Source organism: Bubalus bubalis, chromosome 18, assembly GCF_019923935.1.
Source record: "Bubalus bubalis isolate 160015118507 breed Murrah chromosome 18, NDDB_SH_1, whole genome shotgun sequence".
In the NCBI taxonomy this organism is placed as follows: Eukaryota; Metazoa; Chordata; class Mammalia; order Artiodactyla; family Bovidae; genus Bubalus; species Bubalus bubalis.
Window position 1 is genome coordinate 55,266,623 of NC_059174.1, and position 21,180 is coordinate 55,287,802.

General features: G+C 40.1%; 2 protein-coding genes and 1 pseudogene across 5 annotated transcripts in view; 1 reads left to right on the forward strand and 2 right to left on the reverse strand.

The window, feature by feature from the left end:
• SLC6A16 (solute carrier family 6 member 16) overlaps window positions 1-15,093 on the reverse strand; it is a 61,518-nt gene extending 46,425 nt beyond the window's left edge. For both annotated transcript variants that reach the window (XM_025269500.3, XM_025269492.3), the window contains exon 1: window positions 14,444-15,093. The gene's annotated coding sequence lies outside the window, so the exon portion shown is untranslated. The remainder of the gene's footprint in view (window positions 1-14,443) is intronic.
• LOC102407333 (ERI1 exoribonuclease 3-like) lies at window positions 4,216-5,553 on the reverse strand. 3 transcript variants are annotated; one of them, XM_025269503.3, is made up of 2 exons: window positions 4,837-5,553; window positions 4,216-4,736 (listed from the first exon to the last, which is right to left on the reverse strand). In XM_025269503.3, exons 1-2 carry the CDS (start codon window positions 5,430-5,432, stop codon window positions 4,706-4,708), a joined length of 627 nt encoding a protein of 208 aa, XP_025125288.1. In that variant the 5' UTR covers window positions 5,433-5,553; the 3' UTR covers window positions 4,216-4,705. The 3 variants fall into 3 exon arrangements, with proteins under 3 accessions (XP_025125288.1, XP_044786798.2, XP_025125287.3); XM_044930863.2 differs by having other exon boundaries at window positions 4,217-5,177; window positions 5,456-5,547; XM_025269502.3 differs by having other exon boundaries at window positions 4,219-5,552.
• Window positions 8,352-9,342, forward strand: LOC102407031 (annotated as a pseudogene).
• Window positions 15,094-21,180: the final 6,087 nt, after the last annotated feature.

Sequence of the window (21,180 nt, forward strand, 5' to 3'; positions counted from 1 at the left end):
ATTCACCACAACAGACCACATTCTGAGCCATAAAACACCTTAAAAAATTTCAGATTTGTTATTTGAAGTCATACAATGTCTGCTTTCAGTCCACAATCAAATTGAACTAGATGAAATAGACTGATTCTTTGAAAGACACAGTTTTCTAAAACTCATACAAGAAGAAACAATCTAAATAGGTCTGTCTCTATTAAAGAAGTTGAATAAATAATAACCTTCCAAAACAGAAAGCACAAGAACCAGATGGGTTCACTAATGAATTCTACCAACAATTTAGGGAAGAAATTATACTGATTTTCTACAATCTCTTGGAGGATAGAAGCAGAGGGAATAATTCTATGAGACCAGCATTACCTAGACACCAAAACAAAGATATTACAGAAAAAGAAAACTATTAATATCTCTCATAAACATAGATGCAAAAATCCTCAACAAAATATTAGCAAATACAACCCAACAATGTATAAAAAGAATTATACATCATGATCAAGAAGGACTTACCCATGTATCCCATGTATACAAGGCTGAATGAATATAACATTCAAAAAGCAATTAATGCAACAACAGGCCCATGAAAAGATGCTCAGCATCATTAATTATTAGAGAAATGCACACCAAAACTATAATGAGGTACCACCTCACACCAGTCAGAATGGCTATCATTAAAAAAATCTACAAATAACAAATGCTGGAGAGGGTGTAGAAAAAAGGGTCTCTACCCCTCCTACACTGTTGGTGGGAATGTAAACTGGTGCAATCACTATGAAAAATAGTATGGAGGCTTCTCAAAAAACTAAAAATAAAGTAGCCATATGATCCAGGAATCTTGCTCCTGGGCATATATCCAGACAAAACTATAACTCAAAGAGATACATACATGCACTCCAATGTTCATAGCAGCACTACTTACGATAGCCAAGACATGGAAGCAATCTAAATGTCCATCAACAGATAAAAGCATAAAGAAAATGGTATAAATGCACAATGGAATACTACTCAGCCATAAAAAAGAATGAAATAATGTCATTTAATGGGTGGACCTAGAGATTATCATGTGTGCTTAGTTGTTCAGTCGTGTCCGACTCTGCGACACCACGGACTGCAGCCCACCAGGCTCCTCTGTCCATGGGGATTCTCCAGGCAAGAATACTAGAGTGTGTTGTCATGCCCTCCTCCAGGGGATCTTCCCAACCCAGGGATCAAACCCTGGTCTTCCACACTGCAGGCAGATTCTTTACCTTGTGAGCCACCAGGGAAGCCCAAGAATACTGGAGTGGGTAGTCTATCCCTTCTCCAGGGGATTTTCCCAACCCAGGAATCAAACCAGGTCCTCCCGCATTGCAGGTGGATTCTTTACCAGCTGAGCTACCAGGAAGCCCAGAGATTCTTTACCAGCTGAGCCCAGAGATTACCAGCTGAGCAACCAGGGAAGCCCAGATAAGCATAAATCAGAAAAAGAAAGACAAATAACATATGATACCATTTATATGTGAAATCTATCAATAAAGTAAGACACAAATGAACTTATCTATGAAACATAAACAGATTCACAGACACAGAGAACAGACATATGGCTTCCAAGGAGGAGATGGGGTGGGGGAGGATAGGACTGAGAGTTCGTAATGAGTAGATCAAACTGTATATGAAAACCATATACAAGATGAATAAATAACCATGTCCTATTGTATGGCCCAGGGGACTATAGTCAATATCCTGTGATAAACCCTAATGGAAAAGTATATGAAAAATATATACATGTGTAACAGGATCAGTTTGCTGAACACCTGAAACTTAAAAAACATAGCCCATCAACTTTACTGCAATAAAATTTTTTAAAAATAAAATAAAATTGTCAAGCAGAACTGCATTAAAATTCACTGCATGGTCTAGTGATAGAACAAAGAGTCAGTAAACTTCAAGATGCACTCATATAAATCATCTAATTTCTGAAAGAAAAAGAGGGAGGAAAATATGAAAGTCATTGTCTTAGAGACCTGGGTGGCCAATCAAAAGATCTAACAATGGATAAGCAGAGGCCTTAAAGGAGAGAAAAGAATGAAAATAGGTCAGAAAAACATATTTGAAGAAATAATGGCAGAAAACCTCCCAAATTTGGTGAAAGAGATAGATTTTTATTTAAAGAAGCTTAAAGAGTGCCACATAGGATAAACACAAGGAGAAAAATGTCTAATATGAGCACAGTCAATCTGCTGGAAATCAAAGATAAAGAGAAAAATCTTGAAAGCAGCCAGAGAAAAAGAACATATTACATACAAGGGAACAATACTAAATACTATGTACTTGTCATCAGAAGTTATGGAGGCCAAAGGGAATGGAATAATATCTTCAAAGCACAAAAAAAGGGGAAAAAAGACTGCCCATCAGAATTCTATAATCAATAAAAATATCCTTAAAAAAAAAAAAAAGAAGCCGCAGACTTCCCTGATGGTCCAGTGGTTAAGAATGGACCTGGCAATGAAGGGGTCACAGGTTCAATCCCAGGTCCAGGAAAATCCCAGATGCTGCAGGGCAGCTAAGCCTGTGGGCCACAACTACTGAAGCCTGTGCATCCTAGACGACTCCGCAACAAGAGAAGCCACCACAAGGAGAAGCCTGTGAACAGCAACTAGAGAGCAGCCACGGCTCAGGGCAACTAGAGGAAGACCACATGCAGCAACAAAGACCCAGCACAGCCAAAAATAAACAAATAATTAATTTAAAAAATAGATTAAAAAAATTTTTTTAAAGTTTGTTCTTTAAAAAGGAGACAAAACAAAAACATATTCAAATAAAGAAAGACTCAGAGAATTCATCACAGCAGACCCACAAAACAAAAGATGATGAAATTAGTTCTGAGAATGAAGGTAACAATATCAGAGGGAAATTCAGATCTTCAAGAACAAATAAAGAATGTTGGAGGTAGTATGTATGTGGGAAATAGTAAAACTATATGTCCCCCTTACTTCTTTAAAATACATGTGAATTTTTAAAACAAAACTTACTTGTGAATTTTTAAAACAAAATTATAATTTTAAAAAACAAAAATTATAATTGTACCAATCATAAAAAAGAACAAAATAATGCCATTTGCAGCAACATGGATGGACCTAGAGATCATTATACTGAGTGAAGTAACTTAGAGAAAGACAAATATATGATATCACTTATATTTGGAATCTAAAAAATGGTACAAATGAACTTATTTACAAAACAGAAATAGTGTCATAGAAAACGAACTTATGGTTACCAACGGGGGAAGGGAGGGACAGATAAATTGGGAGATTAGGACTGACGTATACACACTACTATATATAAAATATATAATTAATAAGCACAGGGAACTTACTTAATATTCTGTAATGATGTATATGGGAAAAGAATCTAAAAGAGTGGATATATGTATATGTATAACTTATTGAGAGTCCCTTGGACTGCAAGGAGATCCAACCAGTCCATCCTAAAGCAGATCAGTCCTGGGTGTTCATTGGAGGGACTGATGTTGAAGCTGAAACTCCAATACTTTGGCCACTTAATGTGAAGAGCTGACTCATTTGAAAAGACCCTGATGCTGGGAAAGATTGAGGGCAGGAGGAGAAGGGGACGACAGAGGATGAGATGGTTGGATGGTATCACCGACTCTATGGACATGGGTTTGGGTGGACTCTGGGAGTTGGTGATGAACAGGGACGCCTGGCGTGCTGCAGTTCATGGGGTCACAGAGTAGACATGACTGAGCGACTGAACTGAACTGAACTGATTCACTTTGCTGTACAGCAGAAATTAACACAATATTATAAATCAACTATACTCCAATAAAAATTAATTAGAAAACAAACAAGTTTATAAGTTGTAGGTTTTATACTGCATAGTAGATGTAAAACACACTGAAAGCAGTGGGGCATACACTGGACATATACAATTATAAGATATCTACATTATATATGAATTGATAAAATATTCTCTTTAAATAGACTATAAAAATTTAAGAATATGACTTGTAATCCCTAGACAACTGCTAAATAAATGTTACAAAGAGTTACAGTTACCAAGGCAAAAGATAAATTAAAATGAATACTAAAAAACTATTCAAACTATCTAAAAGAAGATAGGAAAAACAGAAGCCTAAAATGGACAAAAAGAAAAATAATAAAATGGAAAAGTAAAATCCAACCATATCATTTACATTAAAGGTTTTTTTTTTTTTTTTTCTCATTTCCCCGACTTTATTCAGTGGCACGTTCACAGCAGGGACGGGGGCAGACACAAGGTGGGGCCTGATCTGTCCTGGAGCCCTGGGGGTACCACACACCATGCACTACAGATGGGAGGGGGCACAGGGGGGCTTGGTGGCCCCAGCAGAAGCCTGTGTATCGGGAGGAGGCGGTGAGGAGGAGGTCCCCCAGCCCAGGCCCACAGTGGGAGGGGCTGATACTGGGCTGAGGTTGAGAGGTGGGGGTAGGGGGCACAAAGTGTCTGTTCCAGAGGGGCCAAGTAGCCAGGCCTTACCCAGGGCAGAAGCCCACAGGGCAGGCTGGGGGACACTCTGGACGCAGAGCTGTGCCACTCTCCCTTTGCCCCTCTGGTGAGGGAGAGGAAGGTTCTGGGCTGGGCCAAGCAGCTACCCTATCCTGCCCCATCCCATCCTCGGTCAGTCAGAACGGCTTTGACGTCTGCTTGAAGATGAAGCCTCGATACGCGAGTGTCTTCATGATGTTGGCAATGTTCTTGCAGTCATCAATGCCGCTGTGGGGCCGGCCTATGTGTTGCAGGCTGAGGCCCTTGTTCATGTCTAGAAGTCCATTCTTGGGCCAGCAGCCCATGGCGAAGCTGTAAGCCTTTTTCAGGTTAATCCACTGCTTGAAGTAATCTGCTACTGGCAAGCCCAAGTACTGGCACTGTCCTGGGAGCATGACTTTTAAGTCCCAGTCTCCACAGGTGACAAAAATTGACTTGACGTTTGGATCTAAGAGGCCTTCCTTCGCCATCCACTCATCGACCCTCTCCAGCACTTGCTGCAGGCTTGGCTGACCATCCACCATGGCTTGAATAATCCCGGTGAGCTCTGTACAGAAGGGAGTAAGCTGTGGATGAACTATGGGCTGGACATACATGTGAAAGGTAGACTCAATCTCCATGGTCCGGCCATTTAGCTTCAGGATGGGGAACTCGATGATTTCCTGAGGATGAATCTGTGGCTTGTCACACGTGGCCTCAAAGTCCAGCACTAAAAAGTAGTGATACCTCTGGGGAGGGAAGGACATCATTGCCGCCATGGATGCGCCAAAGCTGTGGGCCGCCAGCTTTCTGGTGGATATGGAGCAGAACTCCGGAACACCACAAGGAGAAAACAAGTGAGAGCCCAGCACTTTTCTTGCTCTTGAAAGCAAATATGAAGAAAATCGAGCTGCTCCAGTCTGTAAAGGTGCTAGCATTGAACATCCAGAAGCATCTAAAACTCTCCTTACTTCGAAGATGCCAAGACTGGCCGCTGGGGATGCTGAAGGTTCAGTGAGAGCTGGAAAGCCCCAATGCTCCGCGCTACATTAAAGGTTTTTAATTTAAGCATTCCAAGTAAAAGGCAAAATTTGTCAAGATGAATAAAAAAGCAAGACCCAATTGCTGGTGAAGAGATATGCTGTTAAGTTCAAAGATACAGATAGATGAAAGTCAATTACTGGAAAAAGTTATATCATGCAAAACTTTTTTCGAGTAGGTGAGTCTTTATTTTTCACACACCATTCTCAAACACACTATTGTGTGTGTGTGTGTGTGTGCTCAGTCACTCGGTCATGTTTGACTCTTTGTGACCCCATAGACTATAGCTTGCCAGTCTCCTCTGTCCATGGAATCTCCCAGATAAGAAGGACTAGAGTAGGTTACCATTTCCTTTTTCAGGGATCTTCCCGAGCCAGGGATTGAACCCACAACGGCAGGCGGATTCTTTACCACTGAGCCACCAGGGAAGCCCAGTGGCCCTATTAGTATAACAAAATTATGTTTGAGATAAAGAATATTATCAGATAGAAAGAAGGACGTTTATTCATAATAAAAGGTCAATTCATCATGAAGGTAATATTTACAAATGTGTTCAAACATAAAAGTCTTAAAATACATGAAGCAAAAGTTTACAAAAATTAAAGAAAAAATAAATTCCAAAATCATAATATTAATAGAAGTTAGCACTCTTTCAGTAACTGGCAGGAAAAAAGAAGACGAAAATATCAGTAAAGATGAAGATCCAAAAACGCTATCAGCAGCTTTGGCCTAACTGATATTTATAGAACCTCAGAATTGCAGAACACATATTGACCATAAAACACATATCAATAAATTCTCAAGGATTAAAATCACACAGAGTATATTCTCTGCCTACATGTTAGTAAATTTAAAATCAATAACCACATATTTAAGAAAACTTCAAATACTTGGAAATTGAAGAAAATTGGGACTTTCCTTGGTGGTCCAGTGGCTAAGACTCTGTGCTCCCAATGCAGAGGGTCCAGGATTCAATCCCCAGTCAGGGAAGTAGAGTCCACATTCTGCAACTTAAGATCCTGAATGCCACAACAAAAATCAAAAATCCTGTGTGCCACAACTGAGACTTGTCAAAGCCAAATAAATAAAGTATTTTTAAAAAGAATATATTACTAAACAATCCAGAGGTCAAAGAATAAATCACAAAGAATTTATAAAAATTTTAAAACTAAAGGATAATAAAATTATAAAATGCCAAAATTTGTGGAATATAGCAAAAGCAATGCTTTGAGAGAATTTTATAACTTTACAAGCTGATATTAGAACAGAAAAGAGGTTTAAAATCATTGTCTGAGGGACTTCTCTGGTGGTCCAGTGGTTAAGAATCCACCTGCCAACGCAGTGGACACTGGTTCAATCCCTGGTCCAGGAGCTAAAATCCCACGTGCCATGGGGCAACTAAGCCCATGTCCCACAGCTGCTGAGCCCACGTGCCATAGAGCCCATTCTCCACCATAAGAGAAGCCACCACAATGAGAAGCATGGGCACCGCAACTAGAGTGGCCCCTACTCACCACCACTAGACAAAGCCCGAGCGCAGCAACGGAGAACCCGAGCACCACCCTGAAGACCCAGTGCAGCCAGAAATAAATAAATAGAGGACGGAACAGAAAACAGACAACTGATGAAAGTAAGAAAACCAAAACTGGTTCTTTGAAATGATCAACAAAATGGGTAAACCCCACAACAGATTGATGGGACAAAAAGAGATATGCACATCACCGATATCGGGAATGAAAGAGGATTATTACTACATATCCTATAGACATTAAAAGGACAACAAGAAAATATTTCATGCCAACAAACTTAACAACTTAGATGAAATGGGGGAATTCCTTAAAAATACAACTTAACAAAACTGATATCCAATGACATGGGAAATCTGTATAGTCCTATGACTATTAAATAAATTGCATTCCTTATCAAAATCCCTCCCACCAAGAAAATTCCAGGCCCAGATGGTTTCAATTAGTGAATTTCATAGAATATTGGAAGAAAAAAAATAACACCAAGTATAAGTACTTCCGAAAACAGAAGAGGAAGCACTTTCCAGTCCATTTTATAAGGCTGCTACTGCTAAGTCACTTCAGTCGTGTCCGACTCTGTGTGACCCCATAGACGGCAGCCCACCAGGCTCCCCCGTCCCTGGGATTCTCCAGGCAAGAACACTGGAGTGGGTTGCTATTTCCTTCTCCATTTATAAGGCTACCATCACCCTAATGACTAAACTTGATAAAGATATTAGTAAAAGAGACCATTTAAGACAAATATCTTCATGAACATAGATGAAGACAAAAATCCTCAACAAAAATTACAAAGCGAATCCTGAAATATACAAAAGGGGTATTAACTAATGATAACATGGAGTTTGTCCCAGAAATGCATGGTTGATTTAACATACAAAAGTAGCAATGTAGGGAACTTCCCTGGCAGTCCAAAGCTTAAGATTCCGTGCTCCCAATGCAGGTGTGCTGCTTTGACCCCTGACTGGAGGACTAAGAACCTGCACATCCCACCACGTGGCAAAAAAAAGTAGCAATGTAATTCGGAAATAAACCCATAAGCATATGGACTTTGATTCTTGAAATAGAGTACAAAGACATCCAACTGGAAAAGAAAGGTCCTTTCTGGAATAACTGAATTATACAAATAGGAAAAAAAAAAGAATGAAACTCAAATCCTATTTCATGCTATACACAAAGACTAATTTTATATGAATCATCAATCTAAATGTAAAATCTAAAACTAAAAAGCATTTAAAAGAAAACCTAAGAGCCTCAGTCAGGCATGGAGTCACTTGTGGAAGTAACATCGTGATGGTTGCCCAAGGAGAACCCGAAGTTCAGTTCAAACTTGTATTGGTTGGTGATGGTGGTACTGGAAAATTACAGTCATGAAACGTCATCTGAGTGGTGAATTTGAGAAATATGTAGCTACCTTGGGTGTTGAGGTCTATCCTCTCTTGTGTTCCATACCAACAGAGGACCAATTAAGTTCAATGTATGGGATACAGCCAGTCAGGAGAAATTTGGTGGACTGAGAGATGGCTATGATATACAAGCTTAATGTGCCATTATAATGTTTGATGTAACATCAAGAGTTTACTTACTAAAGTTTAAAAATAAAATAAAATTTAAAAAAAAAAAAAAAAAGAGTTTACTTACAAGAATATGCCTAACTGGCATAGAGATCTGGTACGAGTGTGTGAGAACATCCTGATTGTGTTGTGTGGCAACAAAGTGGATATTAAGGACAGAAAGGCTAAGGCAAAGTCAATTGTCTTCCACCAAAAGAAGAATCTTCAGTACTATGACATTTCTGCCAAAAGTAACTACAACTTGGAAACGCCCTTCCTCTGGCTTACCAGAAAACTGATTGGAGACCCTAACTTGGAGTTTGTTGCCACACCTGCTCTTGCCCCGCCAGAGGTGGTCATGGACCCAGCCTCAGCAGCACAGTACGAGCATGATTTAGAGGTTGCTCAGACAACTGCTCTCCCAGATGAAGATGACAACCTGTGAGAAAGTGAGGCGGGGGCCCAGGGTCAGAAGTCCAGTTATATAGGCAACTGTCCTGTGATGTCAGCGGTGCAGCGTGTTTGCCACTTTATTAAATAGCTAGGCAGAACGTGTGCTTAATCTTTGGATGCTGAAGGAGATGGATGGGCTTTGGAGTGAATGTGCAGTTTAAAATAAAAAAACCTTCATTTTTTGGACCTGCATATTTAGGTGTTTTGGAATGCGGTTGTTTCCTCCTTGAGTTTCAAATATAAGACTGCTATAGTCACATGACAATACTGAGAAGTGGAACCTTGTTTGTTATTGTCATTCCCATTCCTTTTTGTTCAGAATCAGAATAAAGTTGTATTTCAAATATCAAAAAAAAAAAAAAAGAAGAAGAAAACATGAGAGAGTACCTTCATGACTTAAGGGTAGGCAAAAGTTTCAAATGTAGAACATAAAGTGCAATAATCTTTAGAATTAATCATTTAGATTTCACAAAATTAAAAAACTCTGCTCATCAAGAAACTTAAGAAAATTAATAGGCAAAGTCAGAGACTAGGAGAAAATGACGCTGAGATACATAGATGACAAAAGACTTGTGTTTAGGGAATATAAAGAACTACTGCTTAATTAAAAGATATAAAACAGTAGTATAAAGGTATAAGAGGTACAAACTACTGTGTACATAATAAATAAACTACAAGGATATATTGTACAACACAAGGAATATAGACAACATTTTTTAATAACTATATACCGAGTATAACCTTTAGAACTTGTGAATCACTATGTTGTACATTTGCAACTTGTGTAATATATCAACTATATGTCAAATTTTAAAAGATGTACAATTGGGACTTCCCCAATGGTCCAGGTGTTAAGAATCCATCTGCTAATGAAAAGAACACAAGTTTGATCCCTGATCCCAGAAGATTCCACATGTCTCCAGGAAAATAAGCCCATGCACCACAACTACTGAGCCCACACACCCGAGAGCCTGTGCTCTGCAACAGGAGAAGCCACCACAATGAGAAGCCCTTGTGCTGCAACTAGAGAATAGCCTGTACAGCAATAGACCCAGCACAGCCAAAAATAAAAATAAATAAGTAAAAATTATAAAAAAAGAAAACACATAACCAGTATCAGGAATAAAAGAAGGGCACATTATTATAGATGCTGCAGATACTAAATAAATAATAATAATAAATATTAACATTATTGTACCAATACATTTAAAAAATAGATGAGATAAATACCTTTTAAAAATTAACCAAAGAACTATCTCAAGAAAAATAAAGAACCCCCAAAGTCCTGTAGCCATTAAATAACTTGAAAATCTTTTAAACACACATGTGTTCATGCACACACTTACACACACAAAAATAGAAACCTTTCTAATACCAGGTTGTCAGTAATGGCGAATTTTACCGATGTTTAAGAAAGACATGCTTGTCTAGAAAACAGAAAGAGGAACACTCCCCAGCTTATAAGACCACCTCAACCTTGATAACAAAATTTATCTGAAAATTTTGAGTTTCAGCCAAAAAATAGCTGAAATACTTCTGAATAAAAACAAAGTGAGAAGTCATGCTCTAACAAGTATTATTATAAATTTGTAGTAAGACAGTATGAATGGATACAAGGACAAACAGACTAGTGGAAAAGAATAGAGAGCCTAAAATTAGACCCATCCTTATACAGAGTCTGATACATGAGAGATATGCCTTAGCAGATCTGTGAGTAGGGGGTGAACTTCTCAATAAATGGTGCTGGACCAACTGGGCGTCCATACAGAAAAAAAAAAAGAATGGCCCCTAGCTCAAATGACAGTCCATGGGGTCGCAAAGAGTTGGATACAACTGAAGCAACTTAGCAAGCACCTCAAAGGACGTGCAAAAATCAATCTCACATAGAAAAAAGAAGTAAATGTGAAAAACAATACTATAAAAGTCTAGAAAAGAATGGAGGATCACTGTTATACTACTTCAGGAAACAAAATTACTGATGATGCAAATGGTGCCCTTTAAAGCACACCACCTTGGTGTTTCTCGTAAAAGACACAATGACCATAAAATTTCAATTTGAGGACTTCCCTGGTGGCACAGTGGATAAGACTCCACCTGCCAATGCAGGGGACAGGAGTTCAATCCTTGGTTAAGGAAGAACCCACGGGTCATGGAACAACGAAGCCCATGCACCACAACTATTGAGCTTGTGCTCTAGAGCCTGGGAACCACAACTACTGAGCCCATGTGCTGCAGCTACTGAAGCTTGCCCACCTAGACGCCATGCTCCACAACAAGAGAAGCCACCACAGCGAGAAGCCTTCGTACACGGCAGGCCCAGCGCAGCCAAAAATAAAATAAACAATGAAATTATTTTTAAAACTTTCATCTGATACATTCTACTACATTAAAATTTAAAACGGCTTTTCATCAAAAGGCTCCAAAAGGAGAATAGAAAGAAAAACTGTAGAGTGGGAGAATATATCCACAACCTACATAACAACAAATGACTAATATTCAAAAGATATGAAGAACATCTACAAATTAGGAAGAAAAGGACAGACAACTCAATAGGAAAATGGGCAAGGAGCTTGAGAAGCACTTCAAAAATATTTTATAATATTTAAATAAGTATCAAATAATTCATTTAATTAAATTATTCCAATAAATATTACAAATTCTATGTCATTAACAGTCAATGAAAGGTAATTAAAATAACAATGAAATACCACTGCACATCAACCAGATTGGGAAAAAAATGGAAAAGTTTAATAATACCAGGTGTTGATGAGATGTAGAACAACCAAAAAGTCTCATCCTTAATTAATGTCAGTATAAATGGTTATAACTACCTTGGAGAACAACCTAGTACCAGCAGTAAAATTGAATAAACACATACACCATTGCCCAACAACTCCCAATATATTCTCTAGAGAAACTCTTTCACTTGAACCAAAGAATACAGTAATAATTAATGATAACATATTGTGCTTGCTTTGTGTCGGGCACTGTTCCAAATGCTCTATATTTTTAAATTACATTACTCTTCACCATAACCATGTAAGGTAGGTACTATTATTACTCCCATTTTACAAAAGTGAAAAAATTGAAACACAAAGAAGTTACACAACTTCAGTTGTACACTACCTAGGCAATGGCACCCCACTCCAGTACTCTTGCCTGGAAAATCCCATGTACAGAGGAGCCTGGTGGGCTGCAGTCCATGGGGTCGCTACAAGTCGGACACGACTGAGCAACTTCACTTTCACTCTTCACTTTCATGCATTGGAGAAGGAAATGGCAACCCACTCCAGAATTCTTGCCTGGAGAATCCCAGGGACGGGGGAGCCTGGTGGGCTGCTGTCTATGGGGTCGCACAGAGACGGGCACGACTGAAGCGACTTAGCAGCAGCAACAGCAGCAGATGAGTGGTAGTCAGGATTTAACACAGTTTGGTTTCAGAAACAGCTCTTAACCAACTACATTCTTCTACTTCTCAAAAGAATGTTTTCAGAAACATTATTCATAATTGTCACAAAGCTGAAAAACACAAGTGCCCATCAACAGCAAAGTGCATAAATCATAGACTTTTCAATCAAAAGAATACTATCCATATGTGAAGGAAATAAAGGAACTACAGCTACATGCAACAGTATAAATAAATTTCACAATGTTGAGCAGAATAAGCACAATATAAAATATTCTAGACAGAGAATCCATAGTTCTAAGTTGAAAACAGAAGCAAAATCATGGCAAAAGCATAAAGAAAATCAAGGAGATGATCAGACTTGAAGTTATCTCTAAAAGGTAAGAAGGGACTATGAAATGATAATGACAGATCTTCCAGAGCCATGGTAACATTGTATTTCTTGATCTGGGTGGCAGTTACACAGATATAAGCTTTAAAATTATTCATTTAAAACTGTGTTTATACATTCTATGCCCTTTGGTGGCTGCAGATTTCATGATTTAGAACGTCAGAAATAAAATATAAAGAAAAGAAGAAATGGCCAGAGAACAAGGAGAAACACCAGAAGGAAATGGTGTCACAAAAAGGAAAAAGTAACAAAGAATCTCCAGTTATCAACTCAAATCAAGTAAGATAAACCCTAAAGTGTATCCATAGGGAATTCTTTCATTTGGGTATTTTTTAGTGACTTTTATTTTAAAGGTAGTGAAAAACCCATGTAGCATATTATGTTATCAAATGTTAAATCATTCATAACAGTACGTGTCTTAATACTTCTTACTTTTTTTAATTTATTTTAATTGGAGGCTAATTCCTTTAAGTATTGTGGTGGTTTTTGCCATACAGTGCCATGAATTAGCCACGGCTGTACATGTGTCCCCCTGGCTCCCCCCACCCCACTCCCACCTCCCTCCCCATCCCATCCCTCTGGGTTGTCCCAGTGCACCGGCTTTGAGTGCCCTGCTTCATGCATCAAACAGAAATCTTAATTCGATTTGTTCAAAAATTAACCAAGTTGAGGAAGCTGGAGACATTTGTCAGCTAGCTGGCAGCTTACCTAAGAAACGCAAATCTTCACTATTACCAGATGGTTTGCCAGCAACTGAAATGAACCATAACTCAAATAACAGGAAGTACTTCTGATTCCCCTAATTCGTGTTAACACTGGCCCTGACACTGAGTTCCACTAAAAAAAGGAAAACTGTGCTCATGAAAAATAAATCCACTTTTCTTGAAAACATTCAAAAAGTGTAAACTGGTCAATTTACCAGAATCTACGTTTTCTGGTAAACTGGTAAATTCAACTCTTGCTGAGAGAACTAATTTTCGGCGAACAGATCCTGCAAACGGGCCACCTGCGACCCCGTGAAAGCCCCTTTGTGTCCTAGCAGCCGAGAGGCCCTGATGGTGGCTCATCCTTCCCGGCAAAGACTCTCAACCACTGCTTCCAGGGAGCTCTCGGAGCTCCTGGAAGTGCCCCTTGACCTCTTTGCCTGTAACTATAAACCCCAAAACGAAAGGAAGGAGCTGGTGTACAGCTTCCTCAAGAAAAAAGCAATAACTTCGTCCCCAACAGGCCGGTGAAGGCCCGGTCTCTGCAGCCTGGGAGCCTGAACCCATCGGCTTCCCTGGTTGGGCGGGGACCGCTGGCCTGCGGCCCACGAAGGTCGCCCCTTGGGACGGCCTCAAAGTCGAATCTGGTGAGCGAAGGGGCTGACACCAGTTTCCCAGGTTCTAGGGGAGAAAAAAGGAGGGTCCTCTCAGGCCGTTTGACCCCTCAGCTCCGCAGAGCCCGGGCAGTCTGGGAGGCCCCGGCCGGTGGCCTGTTATCTCTTGGCGGAGTCCGATGACCTCAGGGCGTGACGTCCAACCTCACACACCCGAGATTTATGAACGTTTCAGGGATCCCATAGGCGCCAATTTCACCTCACCCTCGAGGCCTGGGCTCTTCAGTCTGGTCAGTCAGGCGAAAATGAGGGTGTACAAGGCTCAACTGAGAAGCTTAGCGACCGGGGCCTCAGGCCCCACAGGCCTCATCTCGCAACGCTCCTCGCTCTACCTCTTGGCGCCTTTCCCGCATTCTTCTGCGCGCATGCGCGTCCCGCGTGCAGGCGCGAGGGACTCCGTGCCTCTGCTCTTTTCAACAGCTATCTCCCTCCCTGTACATGTAAGTGCATGTACACACATGCGCCTACTTCCACGCATGCGCCCGTCCATCCCTCCTTTCCTTATGTTCCCATTTAGACCGGGTGCCCAATCCCTTCCCTTTCTACCTCCTGGCACTGTTCAGTCCAGGCTCTAAGGCGAGTCCCTAGTCTGGAGCACTGGCTTCACTTCCACTTCCCTGAGTAATGTGGAAGCAAGGGTGAGGTGGAATCGTTCTTCACATTCATTTCTTATTGCCTTCTAACCTTTTGACAGTAATACTTAAGGCTTCCATACTACTAGCCAAACCCTAAATATATGTCCAATAAGACAGATGGGGACCTTGCCTTCAGAGTCCAGTAATATGCTGGGCTTAACAGAGAAGATTCTAAAACCCAAGATTTACTCAAAATTTCTGGTCTTAGGACTGCTTTGATATTCTTAAAAATGAAGGACCTCAATTATTTTTGTGGGTTATATTTATATAGATTGTGTTTATGTGAGCTATATCTATCAATATTAAAATGAGAAATTTCTGAAATATGTATTGGCATCATAACACAAAAATCCATTGCGTTAACATAAATAACATTTTTAATACATAATTTCCACACCAAAAATAACAATCCCAAAGAAGGGCAGTGCCAAAGAATGCTCAAACTACCGCATCTACTCACATGCTAGTAAAGTAATGCTCAAAATTCTCCAAGCCAGGCTTCAGCAATATATGAACCGTGAACTTCCTGATGTTCAAGCTGGTTTTAGAAAAGGCAGAGGAACCAGAGATCAAATTGCCAACATCCGCTGGATCGTGGAAAACGCAAGAGAGTTCCAGAAAAACATCTATTTCTGCTTTATTGACTATGCCAAAGCCTTTGACTGTGTGGATCACAATAAACTGTGTAAAATTCTGAAAGAGGTGGGAATACCAGACCACCTGACCTGCCTCTTGAGAAATCTGTATGCAGGTCAGGAAGCAACAGTTAGAACTGGACATGGAACAACAGACTGGTTCCAAATAGGAAAAGGAGTACGTCAAGGCTGTATGTTGTCACCCTGCTTATTTAACTTATATGCAGAGTACATCATGAGAAACGCTGGACTGGAAGCACAAGCTGGAATCAAGATTGCCGGGAGAAATATCAATAACCTCAGATATGCAGATGACACCACCCTTATGGCAGAAAGTGAAGAGGAACTCAAAAGCCTCTTGATGAAAGTGAAAGTGGAGAGTGAAAAAGTTGGCTTAAAGCTCAACATTCAGAAAACGAAGATCATGGCATCCAGTCCCATCACTTCCTGGGAAATAGATGGAGAAACAGTGGAAACAGTGTCAGACTTTATTTTTGGAGGCTCCAAAATCACTGCAGATGGTGACTGCAGCCATGAAATTAAAAGACGCTTACTCTTTGGAAGGAAAGTTATGACCAACCTAGATAGCATATTGAAAAGCAGAGACATTACTTTGCCAACAAAGTTTCGTCTAGTCAAGGCTATGGTTTTTCCAGGGGTCATGTATGGATGTGAGAGTTGGACTGTGAAGAAGGCTGAGCGCCGAAGAATTGATGCTCTTGAAGTGTGGTGTTGGAGAAGACTCTTGAGAGTCCCTTGGACTGCAAGGAGATCCAACCAGTCCATTCTGAAGGAGATGAGCCCTGGGATTTCTTTGGAGGGAATGATGCTGAGGCTGAAACTCCAGTACTTTGGCCACCTCATGCAAAGAGCTGACTCATTGGAAAGGACTCTGATGCTGGGAGGGATTGGGGGCAGGAGGAGAAGGGGACGACAGAGGATGAGATGGCTGGATGGCATCACTGACTCGATGGACGTGACTCTGGGGGTTGGTGATGGACAGGGAGGCCTGGTGTGCTGTGATTCATGGGGTCGCGAAGAGTCGGACACGACTGAGCAACTGAACTGAACTGAGAAGAGTATTTTACATTTTTGCAAATCTCTTTTAACACCTGGCTTAATAGACGACAGTTGCATTATCATATGTGCTTGGGGTGTTAGGGGTGGTGCGGCTTGTCAAAATAGCTCACATGCTGTAGCTTCCAAAAAACATCGCTGTATATTCAAGAGAAAGTGAGAGTGAAATGGCAAATAACATCTTAATAGTATTAGGAAAATAATTTTCACTTCATGAACCCCTGAAAGTGTCTCAGGAACCACCAGCAGTCCTTAGGCCACATTCTGAGAACCACAGGCTTAGATCATTATGACTGAACAAAAAGATATAAAGAAAAATGCTAGGTGCTATAAAAATACATCACAATCTGAGGGAAATTATCCAATCCTTCAACTCAGAGACCTAATTTGGAGAAAGCATGACTGAGTCTAAGCTCATACTACTCATCACACAACAGGCCAATAAATCCAGAGACAAATTGTTGGGGCAGGAATGGAAACTTTATTTGGAAAGCCAACATACTAAGAAGATGGTGGACTAGTGTCCATAAGAACTATCTTACCCAAGTTAAAATTGAGGCTTCTTTTATATTAAGAGAGGAGGTAGGGTGTAGCTGGTTGTTGCAAACTTCTTGGTGCAGGAATCTGTTCTTGAAGCTGTCCATGTGGGTCTGGTCACAGTGTTCCTATAAGCGCCCAACAAGACAAGTTATTTTCTGTTCTGCAGCTCTTTATCTTCATATGAACGGAAGAGTGTTATACGTCTAAAGGTCAGAGCCTTGAGAATGGACTATCACGTGTATTTCAGGCTATAGGCAACATTCTTTTACAAAGGTGCAAAGCCAGCATGACTAAGCACAGGGAATCGAGCAAAAGGTTAGACCTAAAGGAATAGATCCAATATGCAGTTAGGGTTGTTCTTCTCTGTTACAAGAGGAGTTCTCTGAGGAAGTAACACTGGAACTGAGACATAAAGGATGATTTACTAAGTGTAAAATGGAATATGAACATCTCAGTCCCTGAGGCTATGCAAAGGCCCTGGAGCAGGAAAATTTGTGAATTCTAGACACCAGGAAAAATGTCAGTCAGTAATTGTTTTAAATTGTATGTATTTTTGGTTGTGCTGGGTCTTTGTTGCTGCATGGGCTTTTCTCTAGCTGCAGAGAGTAGGGGCTACCCTGTAGTTATGGTTCAGGGCCTTCTCATTGCAATGGCTTCTCTTGTTGTGGAACACAGGCTCTAGGTGCATGGGCTCAGTAGTTTCAGCTCCTAGGCTCTAGAGCACAGGCTCAGTGGTTGTGGCACACAGGCTTAGCTGCTCCGTGGCATATGGGATCTTCCTGGATCAGGGCGCTAACCCTTGTCCCCTGCATTGGCAGGTGGATTCTTTACCACTGAGCCACCAGGGAAGTCTCAGTAAATATTTAATGAATGATGTACCCTACACTGCCCTAGACCCTCAGGATGCTGTTGTGAAAAAGATTTTACATTTTAGTTGGAAAAGCAAGAAACATAAACAAATAAGAATTTCTGAGCATGGGAGTGCTGTTAAGAAAGAAAGACAGAGTGTTATCAGGGGACAAGGCAGAGAACTGTAGATAGTAGTCAAGTAAGACCTCTCTGAGGAAGTGACATTGGCAGAGACTTGAAGGAGATGAGGAAAGCAACCAGGAACAACATGAGGAAGAGCATTCCAAGCAGAGGGAACAGCAATGACAAAGGTCTGGAGGCAGAAGTATACTTGATAGGTTCTTGAAACAGTAAGGAAGCCAATATAACTGGATCCCAGTGATTGAAGGGAAGGTGGGTATTAGGTGAGATAAGAGAAGTAATAAGGGTCAGAGTATTTTATGGAGGCCCTTGGAGGTCATGGTAGGAAGTTGGGTTTTTTTCCCTGAGTGAGATAAGAAGCTATTAGAGGGTTCTGAGTCAAGAAGTGACTCATGTTTTAACAGGAGGATTCCTATGGCTTCTAGGCAGACAATAGGATGTGTGTGGGCTAAGGGTAGTTTCCAGGCATTCCTTGACTTATATCTGCATAACTCCAATCTCTGCCTCTGTCTTTTTCTCCTCTAGGAATGCCTTTGCTTTGAGTGTCTCTTTTAAGAACATTTGTCGTTAGATTTAGGGCCCACTCAGATTATCCAGAATAATCTCATTTTGAAATCCTTAACTACATCTTCAAAGACCCTTTTTCCAAATAGGGTTAAAAAAACAAGTAGGGTCACATTCACAGGTTCCAGTGGTTTGGACAAGGACATTGAGTCGGTGATGCCATCCAGCCATCTCATCCTCTGTCGTCCCCTTCTCCTCCTGCCCTCAATCCCTCCCAGCATCAGAGTCCCTTCCAATGAGTCAACTCTTCGCATGAGGTGGCCAAAGTACTGGAGTTTCAGCTTTAGCATCATTCCCTCCAAAGAAATCCCAGGGCTGATCTCCTTCAGAATGGCTATGAATTTGAGGGACCACATTCAACCCACTACAGTAGGTCTGGGATGAGGACTGAGAATATTAACAAATGCCCAGCTGAGGCTAATGTGTGGGGACCGCAACCAGTGATATAGAGAAGTCAAGTAAGATGGGGACCAAGAATTGACCACATGGATATCATTGGTGACTTTGACCAAAGTGGTTTTGGTGAACAAGTCAGAATGAAAGTCATATTGAGAGACTTGGAAGAGAGGAAGTAGCAGTGAGTATAGCCAAATTTTTAATGGATTTTGTTATCAAGAAGAGGAAGAAATGGGACAGAGGTGTAGAAGGATGTGTGGTCAATGAATGAGTTTTTAGATGGAAGAAATAATAGCATGATTGCGTGCTAATAGGAAAGTGTTGGTAGGGAGGGAAATTTTGATGATTCACAGGGAAGAGTCAACCATGTGATAACACACTAACAGAATGAAGGATAAAAAAAGCATACGATCATTTCATTAGATGAAGAAAAAGCTCTTGAGAAAACTCAACATCCTTTCATGATAAAAATTTCCAACAAATTAGGTATAGACGGAATGTACCTCAACATAATGAAGACTATATGACAAACCCTCAGCTAACAGCATACTCAATGGTGAAAGGTTAAAAACCTTTTCTCTAAGATCAGGAACAATACAAAAATGCCTGCTCTCACCATTTCTATTCAACATAGTACTGGAAGTCTTAGCCACAACAATTAAGCAAGACAAAGAAATAAACCTTGTCCAAATCAAAAAGGAGGAAAATTATCTGTTTGCAGACAACATGATCTATTGTAGAAAACCCTAAAAACCTAAAAAAAAAACCCTGTTAAAACTAACAAATGAATTCAATAAAGTTACAGGATAAAAATCAACACAAAAAAGTCAATTGCATTTCTATACGCTAACAACAAACTATCTTTAAAAAAATTATGAAAGCAATTCCATTTGTAACTGTGTCAGAAACAATAAAACACTGAGAGACCTGTAAATTGAAATCTATAAGACACTGAGGAAAGAAACTGAATAAGACACAAATAAATGCAAAGATATCCCATGTTCTTGGACTGAAAGAACCAATATTGTGAAAATCCCCATAGTGCCCAAAATAATCTACAGATTCAGTGTAATCCCTATCAAAATTCTCATTGCATTTTTCACAGAAATAGGAAAAAAACTATCTTAAAATTTGTATGTAACTACAAAATACCCTGAATAGCCAAAGCAATCTCAAGAAAGAACATGATGGGAGACATCGTACTTCCTGATTTCAAACTTTGTAATATATACAAAGTCATAGTGATCAAAGCAATATGGTAGTGGCATAAAAACTAGCACATAAACCAGTGAAACATAATAGAGAGCCCATAAATTTACTCATGCATATACAGTCAACTAATTTTTATAAGGGTGCCAAGAACACATGATAGGAAAAGAACAGTCTCTTCAATAAATGGGAAAACTGCATACCCAGATGCAAAAGAATGAAACTGAACCAGTATCATACGCCACTCACAAAAGTCGAGAAGGATTAGACTTAAATGTAAAACCTGAAACTATAAAACTAGAAGAAAGCATAGGAAAACAGTTCCTTGAGTTTCACTAAATTGGTCTTGGTAGTAATTTATTGGATAAGACACCAAAAGCACAGGAAACAAAAGCTAAAATAAACAAGTGAGATTACATCAAACCAAAGATCTTTTGCATACCAGAGGAAACAATCAAGGGCTTCCCTGGTGGCTCAGTGGTAAAGAATCCACTTGACAATACAGGAGACACGGGTTCCATCCCTGGGAAGGTCCCACATGCAAAGTAACTAAGTCCATACACCACAAGTATTGAGCCTGTGCGCTAGAGCCCGGGAGTTGCAATTACTGAAGCCCAAGCGCCCCACAGCCCAAGCTCTACAACAAGAAAACACACTGCAATGAGAAGTCTGCATACCGCAACTAGAGAAAAGCTGGTGCGGTATCAAAGACCCAGCCCAGCCAAAAATAAAGAAATACAATTTTTTAAAAAAAGGAAATGATATATTGAAAAGACACTCTTTTCAATGGAGAATGGGATAAAATATTTGCAAACCATATATCTGATAAAGGGCTAACATTCAAATTACATAAATAATTCCTATAACTCAACAGCAAACAAAGCCAATAACTCAA